General features: G+C 42.3%; 2 protein-coding genes across 3 annotated transcripts in view; both read left to right on the top strand.

Moving 5' to 3' along the window:
• The window catches only part of HYKK (hydroxylysine kinase), a 16,393-nt gene extending 13,560 nt beyond the window's left edge, over window positions 1–2,833 (top strand). For both annotated transcript variants that reach the window (XM_004387464.2, XM_023741661.1), the window contains exons 4-5: window positions 1,527–1,710; window positions 2,131–2,833. In XM_004387464.2, coding sequence (XP_004387521.1) covers window positions 1,527–1,710; window positions 2,131–2,594 — 648 coding nt within the window. In that variant the 3' untranslated portion in view covers window positions 2,595–2,833. The remainder of the gene's footprint in view (window positions 1–1,526; window positions 1,711–2,130) is intronic.
• Window positions 2,834–9,779: 6,946 nt separating this feature from the next.
• Window positions 9,780–17,082, top strand: PSMA4 (proteasome 20S subunit alpha 4). The gene is made up of 9 exons (XM_004387461.1): window positions 9,780–9,897; window positions 11,285–11,310; window positions 11,554–11,596; window positions 11,890–12,052; window positions 13,392–13,469; window positions 13,794–13,882; window positions 14,342–14,472; window positions 14,984–15,107; window positions 16,674–17,082. The coding sequence occupies exons 2-9, from the start codon at window positions 11,308–11,310 to the stop codon at window positions 16,826–16,828; spliced, it is 786 nt and encodes a 261-aa protein (XP_004387518.1). The 5' UTR covers window positions 9,780–9,897; window positions 11,285–11,307; the 3' UTR covers window positions 16,829–17,082.
• Window positions 17,083–19,049: the final 1,967 nt, after the last annotated feature.

Below are 19,049 nucleotides of genomic sequence, written 5' to 3'. Positions count from 1 at the left end.
CTGACAGAGACTGGAGAAACTCTGAGAGTATGGCCCTTGGACACCCTTTTAGCTCAGTAATGAAGTCACTCCTGAGACTCACCTTTTATCCCAAGATTAGACAGTCCCATAGGACAACGAGACTAAAGGGGCACACCTGTCCAGGGGCCAGGACTAGAAGGCAGGAGGGGACAGGAAAGCTGGTAATAGGGAACCCAAGGTCAAGAAGGGAGAGTACTGACATGTCATGGGGTTGTTAACCAATGTCATAAAACAATATATGTACTGTTTAATGAGAAGCTAGTTTGCTCTGTAAATCTTCATCTAAAGTACAATAAAAAATAAAGAAAATGTGAAACACTACATATAATGGTCTCAGTATTATTTACTGAAACTTTTTCTTTATATGTGTGTGCACCTATATACTGGGTTGTGATGTAAAATGCATTTCTTACTTGAAAGCTACTCCATTGGATGACCACCAGGTTACTTTCTAGAACTCTGTGAAAGAGCTCTGTATTGTAAGTCAAAGGCCTAGGTCCTCACTCTGCCCTTTACTAGCAACTTGTTATTATCCCTTTGTGAACCTCAGTTTCTCCATTTGTGCAACAATGGTAGTAGAGTGGTCAAAGTCTAAAGGCCCTTCCAATTCCAGAATTTTTTACTCTAGGAACATTCATTTATTCATCAAATATTGCTTGAGCAGTGCCTGCTTTGTGCCAGGTACTGTTCTAGGTGTGGGGATACAGTAGTGAACAAAACAGACAAAAAATAAAGTCCGTACCCCTCATGGAACTTATAGTCTAGTGAGGATAGATAGTTAGAGAAGTAAGTAAAATGTGGACAATGTTAGACGGTAGTAAGTGCTTAGAAGAAATATAAGCAGAGAGAAGAGGAATATGAAATATCAGAGAGGGAGTTGACATTTTAGATAGAGTGGTCAGGATGTTCTCACAGTGAAGATGGCTTTTGAGAAAAGACCTGATGGAATTGAGGGCACTAGCCATGTGTGTATCTGGAGAAGAACATTTCAGGAGGAAGAAACAGCAAGTACAAAGACCGTGAGGTGGGAGCACGCTGGCATGTGCCCTGAACAGCAGGGAGGCCAGTGTGGTTGGAGGAGAGTGAGCAAAGGAGAGAGTAGTGGAAGATGAAGTCAGAGTGGTAACAAGGGGTCAGGGTAGGAGGGTCAGATACGGGGTAACAGAATTCTTTAGAGCTGCCTTCAGTCCCTTTTGTAAGCTGTGGATAATAATGCCTGTCTGCACACAGTTGTGAGGATCAAATGAGATGGAAATGTGCTCTCAAAACTGAGATCCAATACAACTATTAAGTATTTACTACTAAGTATTACTATTAAATATGAAGTACTGTTTTGTGGATTAATGTAAATGGAGCAAGTTGGTGACAATGCGGGAATGCTAGCTCTCTCTCCCAAGCACTCCCCCAAGCCACCTGGAAGAGTGTAGTCTTCTAGATACAGCAGATCTCCCAGTAGTGGCCACCCTTAATGCCAAGAGTCTAAGCGTTTCTCTCTTTTCACTTAGAAATTCCATCACCCAGAGTTAAGTATTCTTCATCGGGAAAACTTCATCTGGAATCTGAAAAATGTTCCTCTTCTGGAGAAATATCTATACACCTTGGACCAGAATCAAAATCCTGAGATTATCAAACAGGTCATTCAGCTGTTCAAGGATGAAGTGATGACCAAACTAAATCATTTTCGAGAATGTGAGTACTCCCCCAACCAAAGAAATATTTTTCTCTATATTTAAATTGTAAACTTTCAAACCATCAGAAAAGTATTGAAGTTACAGCTTAGCTTTATCAAATCTTAAAATTTTGCCATATTTTCTCCTGTTATATTTTAAAGAGTAATATTTTTATTTTCCTTAAAATTGATAACATTTGAAGCTCCCTCTGTACATGATTCTATGTCTCTCCTCCCTACTGAATTTGCATGCATGTTTTAATATCATTACTACAGTTCTGCCCTTGTCTTTATTTTCCTTGGGCCTATTTTGCTTTTTTTTTAATTATTATTTTGGACCTTAGGCACATAAATTTAATTCAACAGCCTTGGCTGAGAAAGAGAAATGAACTAGGGTGTTCAATAACTGTTTTTACATGGCTTGATTTTTCTACTTTCAGGTATCAATCATGGAGATCTTAATGACCATAACATTTTAGTAGAGCCCAGCAGCAATTCAGCCTCTGGAGATACTGTATATCAAGTGTCTGGGATTTTAGACTTTGATGACATGAGCTATGGCTACTATGTGTTTGAAGTGGCAATTATGATCATGTACATGATGATTGAAAGCAAGACTCCCATACAAGTGGGAGGTCATGTCCTTGCAGGGTTTGAAAGTATAATCCCACTGACAGCTTTGGAGAGGGGTGCTTTGTTCCTACTTGTGTGCAGTCGTTTTTGTCAGTCACTTGTCATGGCTGCATACTCTTGCCAGCTACACCCGGAGAACAAAGAATACCTCATGATTACTGCAAAAACTGGATGGAAGCACTTACAGCAAATGTTTGACATGGGCCAGAAAGCTGTAGAAGAAATCTGGTTTGAAACAGCCAAGTCCTATGAATCTGGGATCTCCTTGTGACTAGTTCACATTAACTTCAATAATAAAAAAACCCAACAGGATCAAATCTAATTTTACGAAGGATTTTCCTACACAGTTAAAAATGAATTGATGGAACTGATCAATTCTGAACCTGACTATAAGAATGGCATAGTGGGGGTGTCTGACCTCGTCTAACTTCACAAGGAGGGAGGAGAATCATTATCAGCATCAACAACCCAAGGCTGATTCCTAGGAGGTCAACCATATCTCGACCCTCCAACCTTTTTACCAGTTCTGGCACAAGCTGTCCCTCCCACAGCACTCTCTACTTCTTTGCTGGGTTCGATAATTCGTTGCAATGGCCACACAGAATTCACAGACCTATTAGGGAAATAACAGGTTATAATTCAGGATACAGTTCTTTGATCAGGACAGCCTCTTGTCAGTTGTGCCCACAGGCAGGCCTCCCTCTGGCCTTTGGCCCCTCAGCCTGGCCTCTGCCCTGTTCAGGCAAGTGTTACAAAGCTCTATAGCTCTGCCAATAAATGCCTAGAGGCACCCTACTCCATCAGGAAGCCTCCCGCCTGAAGCCACTCAGCTTTCTTGCTCCATGGGTTGGCAAGCCTAGCTCCACCAACAAGTGCCCACCAACAAGTGCCCGGAGACACCCCACTCTACCAGGAAGCCTCCTGTCCAAAGGTGTTCAGCTTTCTCGCTCTGTGGGTCAGCACACCCACTGTAATCACCTTACTCCATGGGCCGGGAAGCTACACGCGCTGTTTCTCGCCTGTCTCCTGGCTTCTCACCTTATTGCACTGTCTCCGGTATTACAGCTCGCTCTCTCTGTCTCCTGGGTTTACTAGGAGGTTCTCAGTGCAAGAATCCTTGGTTCTAAAGGACACACTTCACTCTTCTGTCTTGGTGGCAGTGATATCCCCCTTTCTGCCTCTGGAATGGCTCATTTTAAGCATAGTGGGATGGCAAAACTGACCAATCTCCTTGTTAGGGTTCCATAACCTTATTTGCATGGTCCCACACCCACAAGGGTGCCATGCACCTTATTTGTATTATTAGCAAGCTGTCCAATCCCCTTGGTGGGCCACAGGCACCTTATTTGCATACTCCCACCCAATCATTTGGTGGAAGGTACAAGACCATGGCAAGAAAAGCCATATAAAAGTGATCTATCCCACCACAATGACTAAGCATATGAAACCGCTAAGGTATTCCAGCACACTCATGACCATCCTTTAAAGTTAAGAAAGTACTACGTGAGCAGGTATGTCTTCTGTGAGTCTCACTTGCCTTATGTATCAAATATGCATAATGATATAATTTTGCATCAGATAATCTCTCAAGGTCTGTTTTAGCCCTGCGATCAATGACTTTTTTAAACTTTGGAAAGAATACACATATTTTAAATAACTGAGTATAACATACAGACAGCTAACATCACCAATCCTATGAAGCCTTCTCTGATCTCTCCTTTCTTTAAAATCCCATTGCACTTTGTCTTTCTTATGGCACATTACTTTACATAACGGATGATAGCTGGTAGGTAGTCATCTAGCCTGAGAGCTATTTGTGGGCAGAGACTATTTAAAACCTATTTTTGTCTCCCCACCCCTTCTTCTCACACTTGGTATAGTGCCTTACTCCGTGGGCCCGGAAGGTACATGCATTGTCCCTTGCCTGTCTTCCTGGCCTCTCGTCACAGAATGTTCTTTAAAAATATCTGCAAAATGAATGTGTATTAGAAGAAAGGCTGGAGATGAGAAGGCACACACTAAGACATCTTAGGGGGGAACTCAGATGACATTCATAAAAGAAAAAAATTTTAACTTCAGAGGGTAATTGAAACTGGAACTGCACACAAAGAGGTTGCCAGAGACAGATGCTAGAAGACACCATTCTGGAACTGCAAGGAAGCAAATAAAGATGTCCAAGCAAAGCCACTAAATCCTGAGGTATCTAAATATAATGGTTAGTTTTCAGATTGATACCAGGAAAGTCCCTAAGTAGGTTTTTTTAAACTTTTTTTGTTTTAATAATTTATGCTTTTTGTATGAATATGTAGTGGATTTGGTGAACTGTAGCTCACTGTATACTTAAAATATGTCACAGTATTTCCTTCACTGATTTCTTGTCATGTCTCCCTAAGTATGATTTAGTCAATGGCTGTTCTTTTGGTTTTATGTATCCATTCTCTACAGAGGGCTTAACTCGACAACTCTGGCCACTCAAACACCCTCTTGGTAGTTTCTCTTTCAATATCTATGAAAAGGCATTGTTATTCTCTCTCTCTCCCTGTCTATACTCCCTAAACTAGGTCTTTTTTTAATTTTCCTGTATCTTTCAATGGTACCATTTGTAACTTCTCTATGCCTCAATTTCCTTATCTGTGAAAGTGGGATAACAGTAATATCTATGTCACAGAGTTATTTGTGAGTATTTCATAACAATGCAAAGTGCTTGACACATAGTTGTTGTTAGGTGCCATCGAGTCAATTGCGACTTATAGCGACCTTATGTACAACAGAATGAAACATAGCCTGGTCCTGCACCATCCTCACAATCATTGCTATGGTTGAGCCCATTGTTGCAGACACTGTGTCAATCCATTTCGTCGAGGGTCTTTCTCTTTTTCACTGACCCACTACCTTACCAAGTATGATGTCCTTCTCCAGGGACTAGTCCCTTCTAATAATATGTCCAAAGTATGTGAGATGAAGTCTCATCATCCTTGCTTTCAAGGGGCACTCTAGCTGTACTTCTTTCAAGACAGATTTGTTCGTTCTGCTTGCAATCCATGGTGTGTTCAATATTCTTTGCAACACTGTAATTCAAAGGCATCGGTTCTTCTCTGGTCTTCCTTATTCGTTGTCCAGCTTTTGCATGCATATGAGGTGACTGAAAATATCATGGCTTGGGTTAGGCGCACCTTAGTCCTCAAAGTGACATATCTGCTTTTTAACTCTTTAAAGAGATCTTTTGCAGCAGATTTGGCCAATGCAACGCGTCATTTAATTTCTCAACTGCTGCTTCCATGGGCATTGACTATGGATCCAAGTAAAGAAATCCTTGACAACTTCAGTATTTTCTCCGTTTATCATGATGTTGGCACATAGTAGGGACTCAATATTTACTTAAATATTTACTCAATGAATGAGTCATATCCCAGGTCACCCAAACTCAAAATTTTAGAGGAATTTTTTTTATTTGCCCCTCTCAAATTTAATTAGTGAGCCCTGTTGATCCTTTGAATCAGAATTTTAGATTCTAAAATTCATAGCATCATAGAAATTTGGATAATTCCTGCCTTATTAATTTTTAAATACTATTTAATAAAAGCCAATATTTATTAAGCACTAAGTACGTTACGTGCATTATCGCATTTAATCTTCACAAGAAACCCCTGAGGGAAGTACTGTTATGATTAATCCCTATTTCCAGATGAGCAAACAGAGGTAATTTGCTGAAACAGAGCCAGGGCTTAAACAAAAGCTCTCTAATAGAGACCATGCTCTTAACCAGGGTCCCATACTACCTCCTCCCCACATTGCCTCCCCAATACACACACCCACCCACACACACACACCTGTGTTAGAGGTGAGATCATTTCATGAGATCATTCACATGATGAAAGCACTCGAGCTCCTCAGATTTAAGGGATTGTGATTTTTGTCCAGCTTGACGGTTCAGGAAATTGAGGACCAGAAAAATGAACCGAAACTGTTCACTCTCAGATGAGTGTTCTTTCTCTTAAACCATGAAACTCTACAGATTTCCTCCTCGATTGCTCCTGCTAACATGGATTTCCCTTTACTGGATTCCTAATGGAAATAAATATTGTCTACCACTGTTCTGATATTTAAATACACGCTGCCTTGCATTAATATTTTACTGTTTAGTGTTTGTTCTAGCTTATCTCCAATCGATATGTTCCATGTCATTTATAAGCTCTTTGGTGGCATGAATTGAATAATATTTATTTCATATTAGCTTCAGGACCTAGCACTGTGCCAGGCCCCTAGCCTACCTTCAGTAAGTATCTGTTGAATGAAATGCAAGAATGAGTGCACTTCTGCAAGTGCCAGGGCCCTGGTCCTTTCAACCAATGAGGAGAAAACCCAATTCTAGTTTCGGGAATCAATATCATACGTCCAGTAAAGGCTTTTTGGTCTTTCTAGTGTCTTTTTCTCTTCAGGCTTTTATCCCCAGTGGACCACATCAGAATTTTACTTTCTAGTCTTCTTATCCTTAGTCTCACCAACCTACATCCTTCATATTAGAGACAGAGAAAAAAAAAAAAAAAAATCCAGTTACGTAGATTGCTGTGTAACAATTCAAGCAAAAATTTAGTGGCTTAAAACCTCAAACAATATTTTATTATCTTTCATGGTTTCTGTGGCTGGTGAGTTCAGATAGGCCCTGGGACAGCTTGTTTTTGTTCATAACATCTGGGGCCTCAGCTGGGAAGACTTGAAGGCTCCAGACGATTTGATTGTTGGAAGAGACTCCATAACTGGGGACTAGACTGTCTGGAGGCATTTTCACTCACTATCTGGGAGTTAATGCTGGGACCTCAGTTGGGCTGTCAGCTGAGGACCTCTCCATGTGGTCTCTGCTTCCTCACAGCATGGAGTTTAAGAAAAATCACTCCAAGAGGACCAGACAGAGCTATGTCATCTTTCATGGCCTAGCCTCAGAAGTCACAGACAGAAGTTACTTCCGTTGTGATCATAGGCTCACCCAGATTCAGGGCAAGGGGACATAGAACACATCTCTCAATGGGAGGAGTATGTGGGAGGGGAGATCTTGAGGCCATCTTGGAGAATACAATCTGCCTCATCATCCTGAAAACATTAATCCTATCTTTCCATTATCTACAGAAAAAAAATTCTGGCATTGAAAGCAGTCTACAATTTGGCCTCAAATGCCTTTCCTACTTTACTTTCTATGTTATATGCGTCCTCCATTCTGGTCAGACTGACTACTCGGTTACCCAGACTTGTCAGACTCATTACCTCCACTGATTCCTTTTCTTTTGACCTGAGAAATCCTACTTCTCACTTAAAACTCATTAATGTTTGCTGAATTCTGAAGAATGAACTAAGGTGGCAAGGGCCATTGGGGATGCGTAAGTTACAACAATTCTGAGGATGCTTTCACAGCACCACCTGTCTGGGTGTGGACCTTTGCCACTCTACCTTGACTCACCTTCCTGTGTGCTTGGGAAGCAGAGATGATAGGTGAGACCTCAAAACATAATTCATTCCCAGGTTACCTCCTTTTTAAAGCCCAGAGCCCAAACCCAAAGCCCCCAATAATTTTGCATCCAACACGAAGAGGACAAAGTCCTTGTCCTCTAGGTCTCTCCCTGGTGGAGGCTGTGAGCAAATGACAACATACTAACCCAGACCATCAATCTTCTAGCCCAAAGAAACATAAACATGAATTAGTAGTAAAAAAAAAATAAAATGGCTCATTGTCGTCAGACCTCCTCATCTGACTTCACAAGGGGGAGGAAAAAATCAAGATGAACATCAGACCAAGGCTGATTCCCATGAGGTAGAGGTCAAACATAACCTCCATCCTCCAACTTTTTACTAATTCTGACACCAGCTGTCCCTTCCATGGCACTCTACTTCTCTGTTGGGTTTAATAATTCGTTGCAATAGCCACACACGACTCACGGACAATACTCACAAGTTTGGGGTTTATTAGGGAAGTACCAGGTTACATGACTTGGGATCAGGATCAGGGCAAAGTCTACCTTTTTCAGTGCAGGACAGCTCTCTCAGCTCCTCTCGGCCATGCAAGGCTCCTCTTGGCCCCCTGAGAACAGGCTCCTCCCGGCCCCCTGAGGAAAGGCCCCCACTCTAAGCCCTTGGCCTGGCCTCTGCCCTGCTCAGGCAAGTGTTACAAAGCTCTTTTAGTTCTGCTGATAAGTGCCCAGAGGCACCCCACTCTGCCAGCAAGCCTCTTGCCAAAAGGCACCCAGCTCTCTCTCTCCCTGGGTTGGCTCGCCCACTGTAGCCTCCTTGCTTGGTGGACTGGGAAGGCCATGCGCCATCGTGCCCTGGTCTCCTGGTTCTGCTGCCACCATTTCTCTGCTTTGCTTGCCACGACTTCTTGCTGTCTTGCACCTTCTCTGGTGTTTACAGCTCTCTGTCTACTGGGTCTTGGAGATTTTCAGCACAGGGACCCCAGGTCCAAAAGATGCGCTCCACTCCTTCTTTCTTGGTGTTAGTGAGGTCTCCTTTTCTAGCCTTTGGGATGGCTCATTTTAAGCGATGGTTTAAGCAGGATGGCAAAACTGACCCATCCTTTCATTAGGGTCCCATACACCTTATTTGCTTGGTTCCACCCCAGCAAGGGGTTCCATGCACCTTATTTGCATTGATAGCAAGCTGTCCTATCCCCTTGGTGGGCCACAATCACCTTATTTGCATAGTCCTACCCAATCATCACGTTAGAGTTACAAGACCATGCATGGCTAAAAGAGCTATATTAAGTAATTCACTGCACTGCAGTAGTTTACTTAGAGACTGAAGCCAGATGAGAAAAACGGTGGAAAGTAGTAATGGATAATGAACATGTAAACTAACATGACAATTTCAGGTATGGATAAGTACTATAAAGAAGATAAAGTGCTGAGTGTGTATGTTGATGGTAGAGTGTTCCTTTAACTAGGTTGGTTGGGGAAAGCCTTTCTGACCAGGAGCAGGGCAGAGGAGGAGACCAAAACGAAAGTTCTCGCCAAAGCGTGAACTGCATCGTAAGTAGTTTTCTATGTCCAAAAATGCACGTTATCAGCAATAGAAGTGGAAGCCAGCTTCGGGAAGGAAAATGAGAAGAGGCAGGATGTAAGGGCAAAGTCTGATGTGATCGGAACCATTGTGGGGAACGGGGCAGGAATGGTAAGCAATCAATGTAGGTCGCGCCACACTACTGCTGTTTTAACAGGTCTAGGACTGCTGAGTGCTGAAAAGAAAGTGAAAGCAGAGCGCAAGCATGGGAGAGAAAAGGAAATTAGCTACAATTCCACCTTCTCTTAGGCTAGTACTTTCCCGCCTTCCTCCCCATGGCAGAGCAACCCACTCACTGGCTAGACCCCAGCCGCTCCGCCGTACCCCATATCCCCAGCTCCCACGAGGGTAACTGGCTCTCGCTCCGCCCCCCGGGAGAACTTCCGCGTCTTCGGCTGCCCCGCCTCTGGATGGTTCTGCGCACGCGTGGGGGCCATATTAGCAGAGGATACTTGGGTAGCGGCGGTGGTTACCCTCCCTTGGAGTAACGCGCTCCGTGTAGCTCTAGACTCTTCAGTGTCTTCAGTCCGGTGAGCCTTTGCTCCTTGGGGACCCGCGGAAGCTTGGCCACTCTCCTCGTGGGCGGGGGTTGTGAGCGTCAAGACAGACCCGGTCCGGGCCTGCAGCCACTGCCGAGGAACCGCGGGCACAATGACTCTGCACCGGCCTTGGTGACGGACCGGCGTCCGGGACTTGGCTCCGGCCGGCCACCGTCGGGCTCCCTGCGCGGAGCCTGGACGGCGGGGACTGGGACTGGCCAGCGCGGGTCGGGCGCGGGGGAGAGGTGGGCAGGACCAAGGGGTGAGGGGCAGCTTCCGCCCCTTGAAGAATCTTGTACAGGAAAGTTAGTGCTGCTGGAGGTGCCAGTGAACTTAAAGTCGTCCTGTGCTCGGTATCGGGCGTGGAAATCCAGAAAGTTGTGTTTACGGGCGATTCAAATCTTCGGTAGATCTCCCCTGTTTGTGCCCTCCTGGCTTCTCTGCTCAGGGTTATCCTTAGCTTTCACCCGTCTATTGCAACAGCCTCATAAACCCGTTACCCTCCTGGAGTGATCTCAACAGCCAGACTGATATTTCCAAAACGCACGTTAGTTCCTGTGGCTCTTAGAATCATTCGGTGGAACCTTGTTGCCGAATAGATAAAATTCAAAATTTTTACCTAGACACACAGGCTCTTTATGACTTTATACCTGCTTACTGTTCCAGTTTTAATTCTCCATAGTCCAGTATTTGGGAATATGGACTTTGGAGTCTGAAGGTTCAGCTTTCCAACTAAGTTCCAGTGCCCTCTTTTGCAGGAATGGTAATGACGATGCCAAAGATTCCCCCCTAGTTCAGGACCCCGTGTCACTCTCTGGAGAAAGCCTAAGGTGCTTAACCTGGCATTCAAGCTGTGCATGATTTGAATACTTGTTTAGTTCTCTAGCTTCTTTTCTATTTTTTAGATTTCAGCAGTTTGTCTCTTGCCCATTGAGCTATCCTTCCTGTATCCTTCATGCTTTCTTCTGCTTGGAATGCCTTTCCCCTCCCTCTTCCCCTTTTCTTCCTCTTAGACCTGAGAGTGAGTTCTCAGCCTTGTTTCTGCCTCTTCCATCTCTGATTTAGACTCACTTTCTGTATCAGTTTCTCAAAGAAGACTTCCCTGGTTTTCTCTGTCCCTCTTCCTGCCGCACCTTCCACATTGCTTTGTAATTGTCTATGTCAGCCTCCCTTACCTGACTACCATACTGTAAGCTCTTTCAGGCAGGGATTTGTTTTACCCACTTGGTATTCCAGCATCTAGTATAGTGCCCGGCACTTAGCAGGTGCACAGTAAACCTTTGCTGAATGAAGGGAGCAAACAATTTTTTAGAAGTCAGAAAATGCTTTTTAAATTGTAAATTTCATTTTAATAATGATCGTATTTTTTTTTTTACAGGAATTATATAAAATTCAGAAAACATGGTGAGTTAATACACATGCCAGTTTGTTGTCTGATAAATAGTATTGTTTGTTCTCAAATGACAGACTTGCATGAGAAAATTGAAACAGAAGGAAAAAGAGACAGGATTGTCTTCTTCCTTATCGGTTTCCTCCCACACATTGAACTTCGTGTATCAGGATCTGCTCTATATAATGATTGGTGGGCTTGCAGGGGCTTGCTTACTTTCAGTGAGTAGGAATCACTTGTATGTTTTTCCTTTGTAGTCTCGAAGATATGACTCCAGGACCACTATATTTTCTCCAGAAGGTAAGTAGAAATTGTTCAGCCTGTCTTAAATAAACTGTTTTTTTTGTTTTGTTTTAAGTGTTAGACTTTTAGGGAAAAAAATCTACAAACTTTTTTTTGTAGTTGTTAAGTTGTTCATCCTTTTTGTACTTTTAATTAAGTATCGTCACCAGGTTGCTTATATGCCTCATAGAAGAGTAAAAGTGGGACTCTTACAGGTAGCCTGCCAGTGTCATTGCTGTTTTGCTTGGACCTGGAGGTTACCAGTGGGGTAAGAGCACGAAGTCTTAGTTTCTTCTGCTTGTGTTTGGTAGGTCGCTTGTACCAAGTTGAATATGCCATGGAAGCTATTGGACATGCAGGCACCTGTCTGGGAATTTTAGCAAACGATGGTGTTTTGCTTGCAGCAGAGAGACGCAACATCCACAAGCTTCTTGATGAAGTCTTTTTTTCTGAAAAAATTTATAAACTCAATGAGTAAGTGAGATCTTTGGGAAGAGAGTTGTAAAATGTCTCACTCTCTCACATAGAACCATGTATTGCTCATTTCATGCTCAGGGCCAAGCACTTAATGGAGAGACAGCATTGTATAGTGATAAGAGTGTAGGCAGATTAGGGTTCAAATCCATGCTCACCCCATACGGGCTGTGTAACCTTACACTGATTATTAACTTTTCAGAGCCTCCTAGTGTGCCGGTGACAGTTAAGTAAAATAAAGGCCAAGCACCTAGCACAGTGTCTGACATCTAGCAGGTCTTCAAAGTATTGTTTAGAATGGCTACTCAGGGATTTTGTTGAATTATGTATACTGAATCTTACTTACCAAAGAATAGGCTTCCTCAAGGTCTGGGAACTGTTTAGCCAAGCCCTATACACTTAATAGTCCCTGGGTGGTACAAACGGTTTGTACTTTGCTGCTACCTGAAAGGTTGGAGATTTGAGTCCACCCAGAGGTGCTTCAGAAGAAAGGCTTGGCGATCTACTTCAAAAAAATCAGCCGTTGAAAACCCTGTGGAGTACAGTTTTACTCTGACAACATGGGTCACCGTGAGTCGGAATTGACTTGACGGCAACTGGTGGCGTACACTTATATTAGGCATGTAGGACTTTGCTGCTAACAGCTGGATCTGCTGACTAACCTTCCCTTTAGGGGTAGCCCTGGTGAAGGCTAGTTATAAGGGCCTGTTGGTGCTCTCTGCAGAGAAGTGTTATCCCTACCACAGAACCACTGTTGGGCCCAGCCAGCAACTTGAGGGCTTGGCTGGACATGGCGATAGAGAGTTTCTAGGCTGTAGGAAAGCCAGGGTCAGCCCTTGAGGGGCAGGGGGCAAAGAAGGGAAATGTACCCTGTAGCATGAACCTAGCCCAGACTTCCTAGGCAGGCTTGCAAACCCCCCTGCCCTTAATGCTCCGTCAAGCTAAGCCCTAGGGGGTGAGAGTACCACACAAGAGCATTGGGCTGTTTATCTTTCTGTCTGGCAAAACCTTTTTCTTCTACTCTTGCTGAATCTCCAGGATTTACTTTAGCTTTTCATATTAATTCTCTTGCCCTGAACACAGGGTGGTGATGATGAGTACATCTAATAACGTACAGGTACATTTGTTTCTTTTTCATGTTGAATGACAGCAAACTAAAAGTCTCCTACAAAGATAAAGCATCTACGGTTTTTGTCTAAAGGGTATAGCAGCTATGAAGCAGGCATGGTGAATTTCTAATAGAGCATAAAAAGTGATAGAACTAGTACTTTTTAATGCTTGAATACTCCTTGCAGGCATTTCCCCTGCTTACAGATCAATCTCTTTCTTTTCTTTTAAGGGACATGGCTTGCAGTGTGGCGGGTATAACTTCTGATGCAAATGTTCTGACTAATGAACTGAGGCTCATTGCTCAAAGGTATGGTCATAATAGCATAACTGATGATAGATAGGTTTGATGTTTCCAAGGAGAGCTCACTTTTGCAAAGGTTAAAGTCATTAAAAATCTAGTAATGGAGAATTAGTGGTTTTTTGTTTTTTTTTTTCAACCAAACTTGTAAAATGTTATTTATCGTAAGGATATTAAGATGTTGATGTGTTCCCTCCTCCCTCCCTCTTCAAATTACAAGTGACTGTTAATGTCCCAGTGACATAAATTTCTTTTCAGAGAGAGAGTGTTTTGCTTAGAGTGTATCTGTGTTACAGAGAAAACTTATTACGTGCTGATCTCTTTAAATCCTAGGTATTTATTACAGTATCAGGAGCCAATTCCCTGTGAGCAGTTGGTTACAGCACTATGTGATATCAAGCAAGCTTATACACAGTTTGGAGGTACTAATTTTTTGGAAATTTTGTTGAAAAAGTTAAAATGTTTAATGAATTTGAACCTTTTTAAGATAATAAAAAGGAACTGAAGATTAAACCGACAAGTGAATGCTTTCCATAAATTGCTGCTTTATAAACTGATTGTTATGTAACTTATGGTGAGTTTTGTTAATAGGATATTGAAAAGCCAAAATAATGTGTTCAAATCTGGAAACAGATTGTTTTTTACCTAGCAATGAAATTCAGCACTGGTGCCCAGTGTCTTTGTTCCCTCTGCTGGCTGTATCCCAATGCTAGAAACAAAAGCAGAATACATGATGTTGCTTATCTGTCCTAGCCAGAGCACAAAGCAGTTTATGAATGTTTAACTTCACAGGAAAGGGTTTAGCCACATTCACTGAGCTCACGCAACTGTGATACTAAATTGAGATTGTTGCTATGATTGACTTTGTTTCTTTATTAAAGGTAAACGTCCCTTTGGTGTCTCTTTGCTGTACATTGGCTGGGATAAACACTATGGCTTTCAGCTCTATCAGAGCGACCCTAGCGGGAATTATGGCGGCTGGAAGGCCACATGCATCGGAAATAACAGCGCCGTGAGTATTTTTGTGGTGTGACAAGATCTAGTGAAGGGTCTGTCACTACTGCAGTTCTGAAGCAGTAATGAGTATAAACAATATTTTAAGATAATTGCCACAAACCTTGATGTGATATGGAAAAACTGATTTCTATGAGTGACAAAGTTGCGGGTACTGCTAATACTGCTGGGATTTGTTGTCTGCTTTTATAATGAAAGGAGATGCTAATTTTCAGTTAGAAGTTGTGAAAAGGAAGATGTAATTTTTTTTTCCCCTTCCTAGTTCACAGACACCCTGAATTCTACCCTGGACCCCTTGGGGATCTGAGGACCCCAAGTTAAAAACTCCCTTCATAGAACATCAGCACTCCCCTTTCTGACCCCATCCTTTGTCTACCCTTTTTACCATAAAAACTGCATACTGGTTACCATGCCAGTAACAATTTAGGCATCATTCTTCTGACCAGGCCATATTCCTAAATAGTGCAAAAACTTAAAGGAAATTCTGTGTTAATTCTTTGTTTTCATAGGCAGCTGTGTCAATGTTAAAACAAGACTACAAAGAAGGAGAAATGACTTTGAAGTCAGCACTTGCTTTAGCTATCAAGGTGCTAAATAAGACCATGGATGTTAGTAAACTTTCTGCTGAAAAAGGTAATTCATGTGATTGAGCAGCTCCTGTGTTAGGCCTTTAACATGTTATCTAAGTTCATTGAAACAGCAGCCTTATGAGTTAGGTGGCCTTACACCTATCTCCTAAATGAGGACTTGGCGCCTAAGTGACGTTAAGTGACTTGATCCAGGTCAGCCTTTGTAAGTTGTAGAGCTACAATCCCACACTACGTTCCAACCTAGTGACTTAAGGCTGAGTGTTCTAAATACTCAGAGATCTGAGCCGTGCTACTTTTAGATAACAGTTACCAAGATTTCTCATTAATGATGTCTATGTTTGTTTGTACAGGTAGTCCCCAACTTACGACAGGGTTCTGTTCCGATGACTCTGTCATAAGTCGGTTCTGATGTAGGTCAAATACCTCGTTTTTTTATTAGCAGTATCTTTATAAATCATAACATTGAACATTTATGAGTGAACATCTGAGAATGATAACATCAGCAGTTACACACTGCAACCTCGTATGTAGCCCATATTACTAACAATAAATAGTACAAAAAAAAGACAGTTGTAAGTGCAGTTAGTCATAACTTGAATACGTCGTAAGTCGGAGACTACTTGTATGTATGATAAAGTGTATGTAGGAAGTTATATATATATGTATGATATATTTTTATCAGAGGTGTAACGTTTGCATGAGTTGCAGTACCTTTTCCTGTTCTTCTGAATCTACTTACCTTTTAGATTAAGCCTATGATTCCAATTAAAGTATTTAGTTTATGTAGAAGCTGTATGACCATATAAAATGTTAATATTTCTAACATTTTTTCAAAAATTGTAGTAAATTAACACATTGGTTTAGTTTAAAATAACTTAGCTCCTGCTAAGAGGCACTGCTCAATTTTTTCTCTACATAAAAAATTCTTTCCCCTTCAGCTATCAGTCCACTTTTCTTACCTATAGCAATGGAAGCTGCTTTTTGTGTGTCTTTGGTTTAAAAAGGGATTTTAAAAGTCCTTGAAAAATAAGTGCTGTTATTAGTTGAAGATTCTTTCTGAGCCTTCAGAGGTTCCAACAAGGAAATTGTGGTTTCCTCTGATCAATAGCTAATAGCAGGCCAGCTAGAGCAATTGGCTGATCTTAACTTTTTCCAAACCCAACCCATTGCCATCGAGTCATTCCAACTCACAGCGACCCAGTAGGACAGAGTAGAACTGCCCCATAGGCTTTCCAAGGCTGTAATCTTTACAGAAGCAGACTGCCACATCTTTCTCTCACAGAGCAGCTGGTGGGTTTGAACTGCTGACCTTTCTGTTAGTAGCCGAGTGCTTAACTACTGCACCAAGGGAGTGACAAAACAGCTACTAAGAAGATTGAGAAGAGCAGGGAGAAGGAAGATATTTAAGTAAAAATGGTAATCAGAACATTACAAGATCAAAGATACTTGGTTCCCATAAAAGTATCCATGAATTGTAATACGTGTAAAACAAGGACGAATGGTGTGAACTAAGGCCAAAATAATGTGATGGGATTAAATTATGATTGCCTGTTAGGTTTGTTTGCTAAGTATGCCTGCTTACAGTACACATACATGTGTTTATTTCTAGTGGAAATTGCCACCCTAACAAGAGAGAATGGAAAGACAGTGATCCGAGTTCTCAAACAAAAGGAAGTGGAACAGTTGATCAAAAAACATGAGGAAGAAGAAGCTAAAGCCGAGCGTGAGAAGAAAGAAAAAGAACAGAAAGAAAAGGACAAATAGAAGACCAAATCAAGGGTTTTATAACTCATTTTGGGCACTGTTTCAGTGTAAAAGCTGTCCTGATCTTTCACACTGAGAAAGCTTTGACTTTTTTTAACTTGTGCAGTGAGGAAATAGGACATTACATACTGAATTGGGTCCTTGTCGTTTCTGTTCAGTTGAATACTTTATGGTAATGGTGACGATGCTTCTTCATGGACATCTTATACGATTTTTTGTTTGTTTTTTAAATAAAACTTGGAAGAATGGAAATGGTGTATTCACTATAAAAGAAAATGTAGCAATAATTGGTACAGATGCCAGGATAAATATCTTCTTTTCCTGCTCTGTTTATACTCTGGTAACCCTTGTAGTTCCTTTTAAGTAGGGTGTTAAAATGGACAGAAATGTAACCATTATAAAGGGAAAGATGGAAATTGCGTACTAAAGATTTCCTTTGCTATCCTTCCCCTGCCATCTTGGAGAGTCTATAGCTCTCTGTAGTCTATAGTCTCGTTAGCAAATCAGAGACCTGCCCAACCCCTAGGCCTATTGGGTAATACAGATGAGGCCTGTCCAGTGAAAAGAGTTTCACGTTCCCATTTAGCTGCTGGCAGCCTTCACTGTTGATTTAAAAAATCAGTTGTCAAGTCGATTACAATTCATGGCAACCTGCTGTGCTCCATAGGGTTTTTAGTGACTGATTTTTCAGAAGTAGATTGCCAGGCCTTTCTTTGGAGGAACCTCTGGGTGGGCTCAAGCCTCTGATCTTTGAGTTAGCAGCCAAGCGCAATATCAATCCTTGATACCGATAAATATTTATAATGGATTGTGGTGGCTGTTCATACTTAAAAAATTATATGTGTGTGCGCGCATACACACCCATACGTACAACTAAATGACTATAATAAAACCTGAAAGGTATAGATAAAACGAAGCCTTGTGTACTCACCACCTAGGTTAAGAAACAACCAGTACATTTGAAGCACCTGTGTAACCCTTTCGGCTCTCTTTCCCTCTACTCCCAAGAAATGATAATCACTATTCTGAATTGTATGTTGGTCATGCCTCTTAGCTATGGCTTTTCCACGATCCCATTCCCATTCTGGCTCTGCTGCCTCCACTGGCGGATGGTCCAGGTAGGTTAGCCCATCAGAGAACTTTCACAATGGGGTACGTTCCTCAGGCTGGCCAGATGAGCCGTTTCTGTCTCAGTGATTGAGAATGAATGTGACTGAGTGCAGCCAGAATTGATGTAGGGTATGAGGAACTGGCAGAGGAGCATATAGCTGGACTGAGGCTGCCCACAGCCAGTATCCCAACCTGCGTGGAAGATAAAGAGAAGTTAGAGGACAGTGCGAGTGAGATGAGTTCGGTTTTGGCTGAAGTCAGTTCTGTGGATGGACTTTCGCTTGACCCGCGTTGACTTAGGTTTCTGTCACTTGCAATAAAGAGCCCCCCCCTTTTTTTTCTAACTTTTTAAAATTTTTTCCTGTATAAAAATTTATACATACATTGTTATGTGACTCTAATTGCTCTCCCCATACTCTTGACAGCACACTCCTTTCCATCCGATTCTCCATGTCTATTCAATCAGCTCCTAACCCTCTCTGCCTTCCATTCTCACCTCTGGACAGAAGCTGCCCATTTAGTCTCTTGTATTTTCTTGAGCTAAGAGGCACACTCCTTACAAGTATCACTTTATGTCCCACAGTCCAGTCCAATCCCTGTCTGAAGAGTTGGCCTTGGAAATTGTTTTAGTTCTGGGCCAACAGAGAATCCGGGGGCCATGCTTTCCGGGGTTGTTCCAGTCTCAGATCATTAAGTCTGGTCTTAACTAGAATTTGAGTTCTGCACCCCAGCTTTCTCCTGCTCCATCTGGGACTCTCTGTTCTGTTTCCTGTCAGGGGGGTTATTGGTGGTAGCCGGGCACCATCTAGTTCTGGTCTCAGGCTGATGAAGTCTCTAGTTTATGTGGCCATTTCTGCCTCTTGGGCTAATACTTTCCTTGTGTCTTTGGTGTTCCTCATTCTCCTTTACTCCAAGTGGTTGGGACCAATTCATGCATCTCAGATGGCCACTTGCAAGCTTTTAAGACCCCAGACGCCACTCACCAAAGTAGGAAGCAGAACATTTTCTTAATAAGCTTTGTTATGCAAATTGACCTAGATGTCCCCTGAAAGCATGGTCCCCACACCCATACCCCTGCTACTCTGTCCCTCAAAGTGTTTGATTGTATTCA

The sequence above is a fragment of the Trichechus manatus genome, unplaced genomic scaffold (genome assembly GCF_000243295.1).
Source record: "Trichechus manatus latirostris isolate Lorelei unplaced genomic scaffold, TriManLat1.0 scaffold00186, whole genome shotgun sequence".
Classification (NCBI taxonomy): Eukaryota; Metazoa; Chordata; class Mammalia; order Sirenia; family Trichechidae; genus Trichechus; species Trichechus manatus.
The sequence above is the reverse complement of the archived record's forward strand: the minus strand, read 5'-3'. Positions and strand labels throughout refer to the sequence as shown.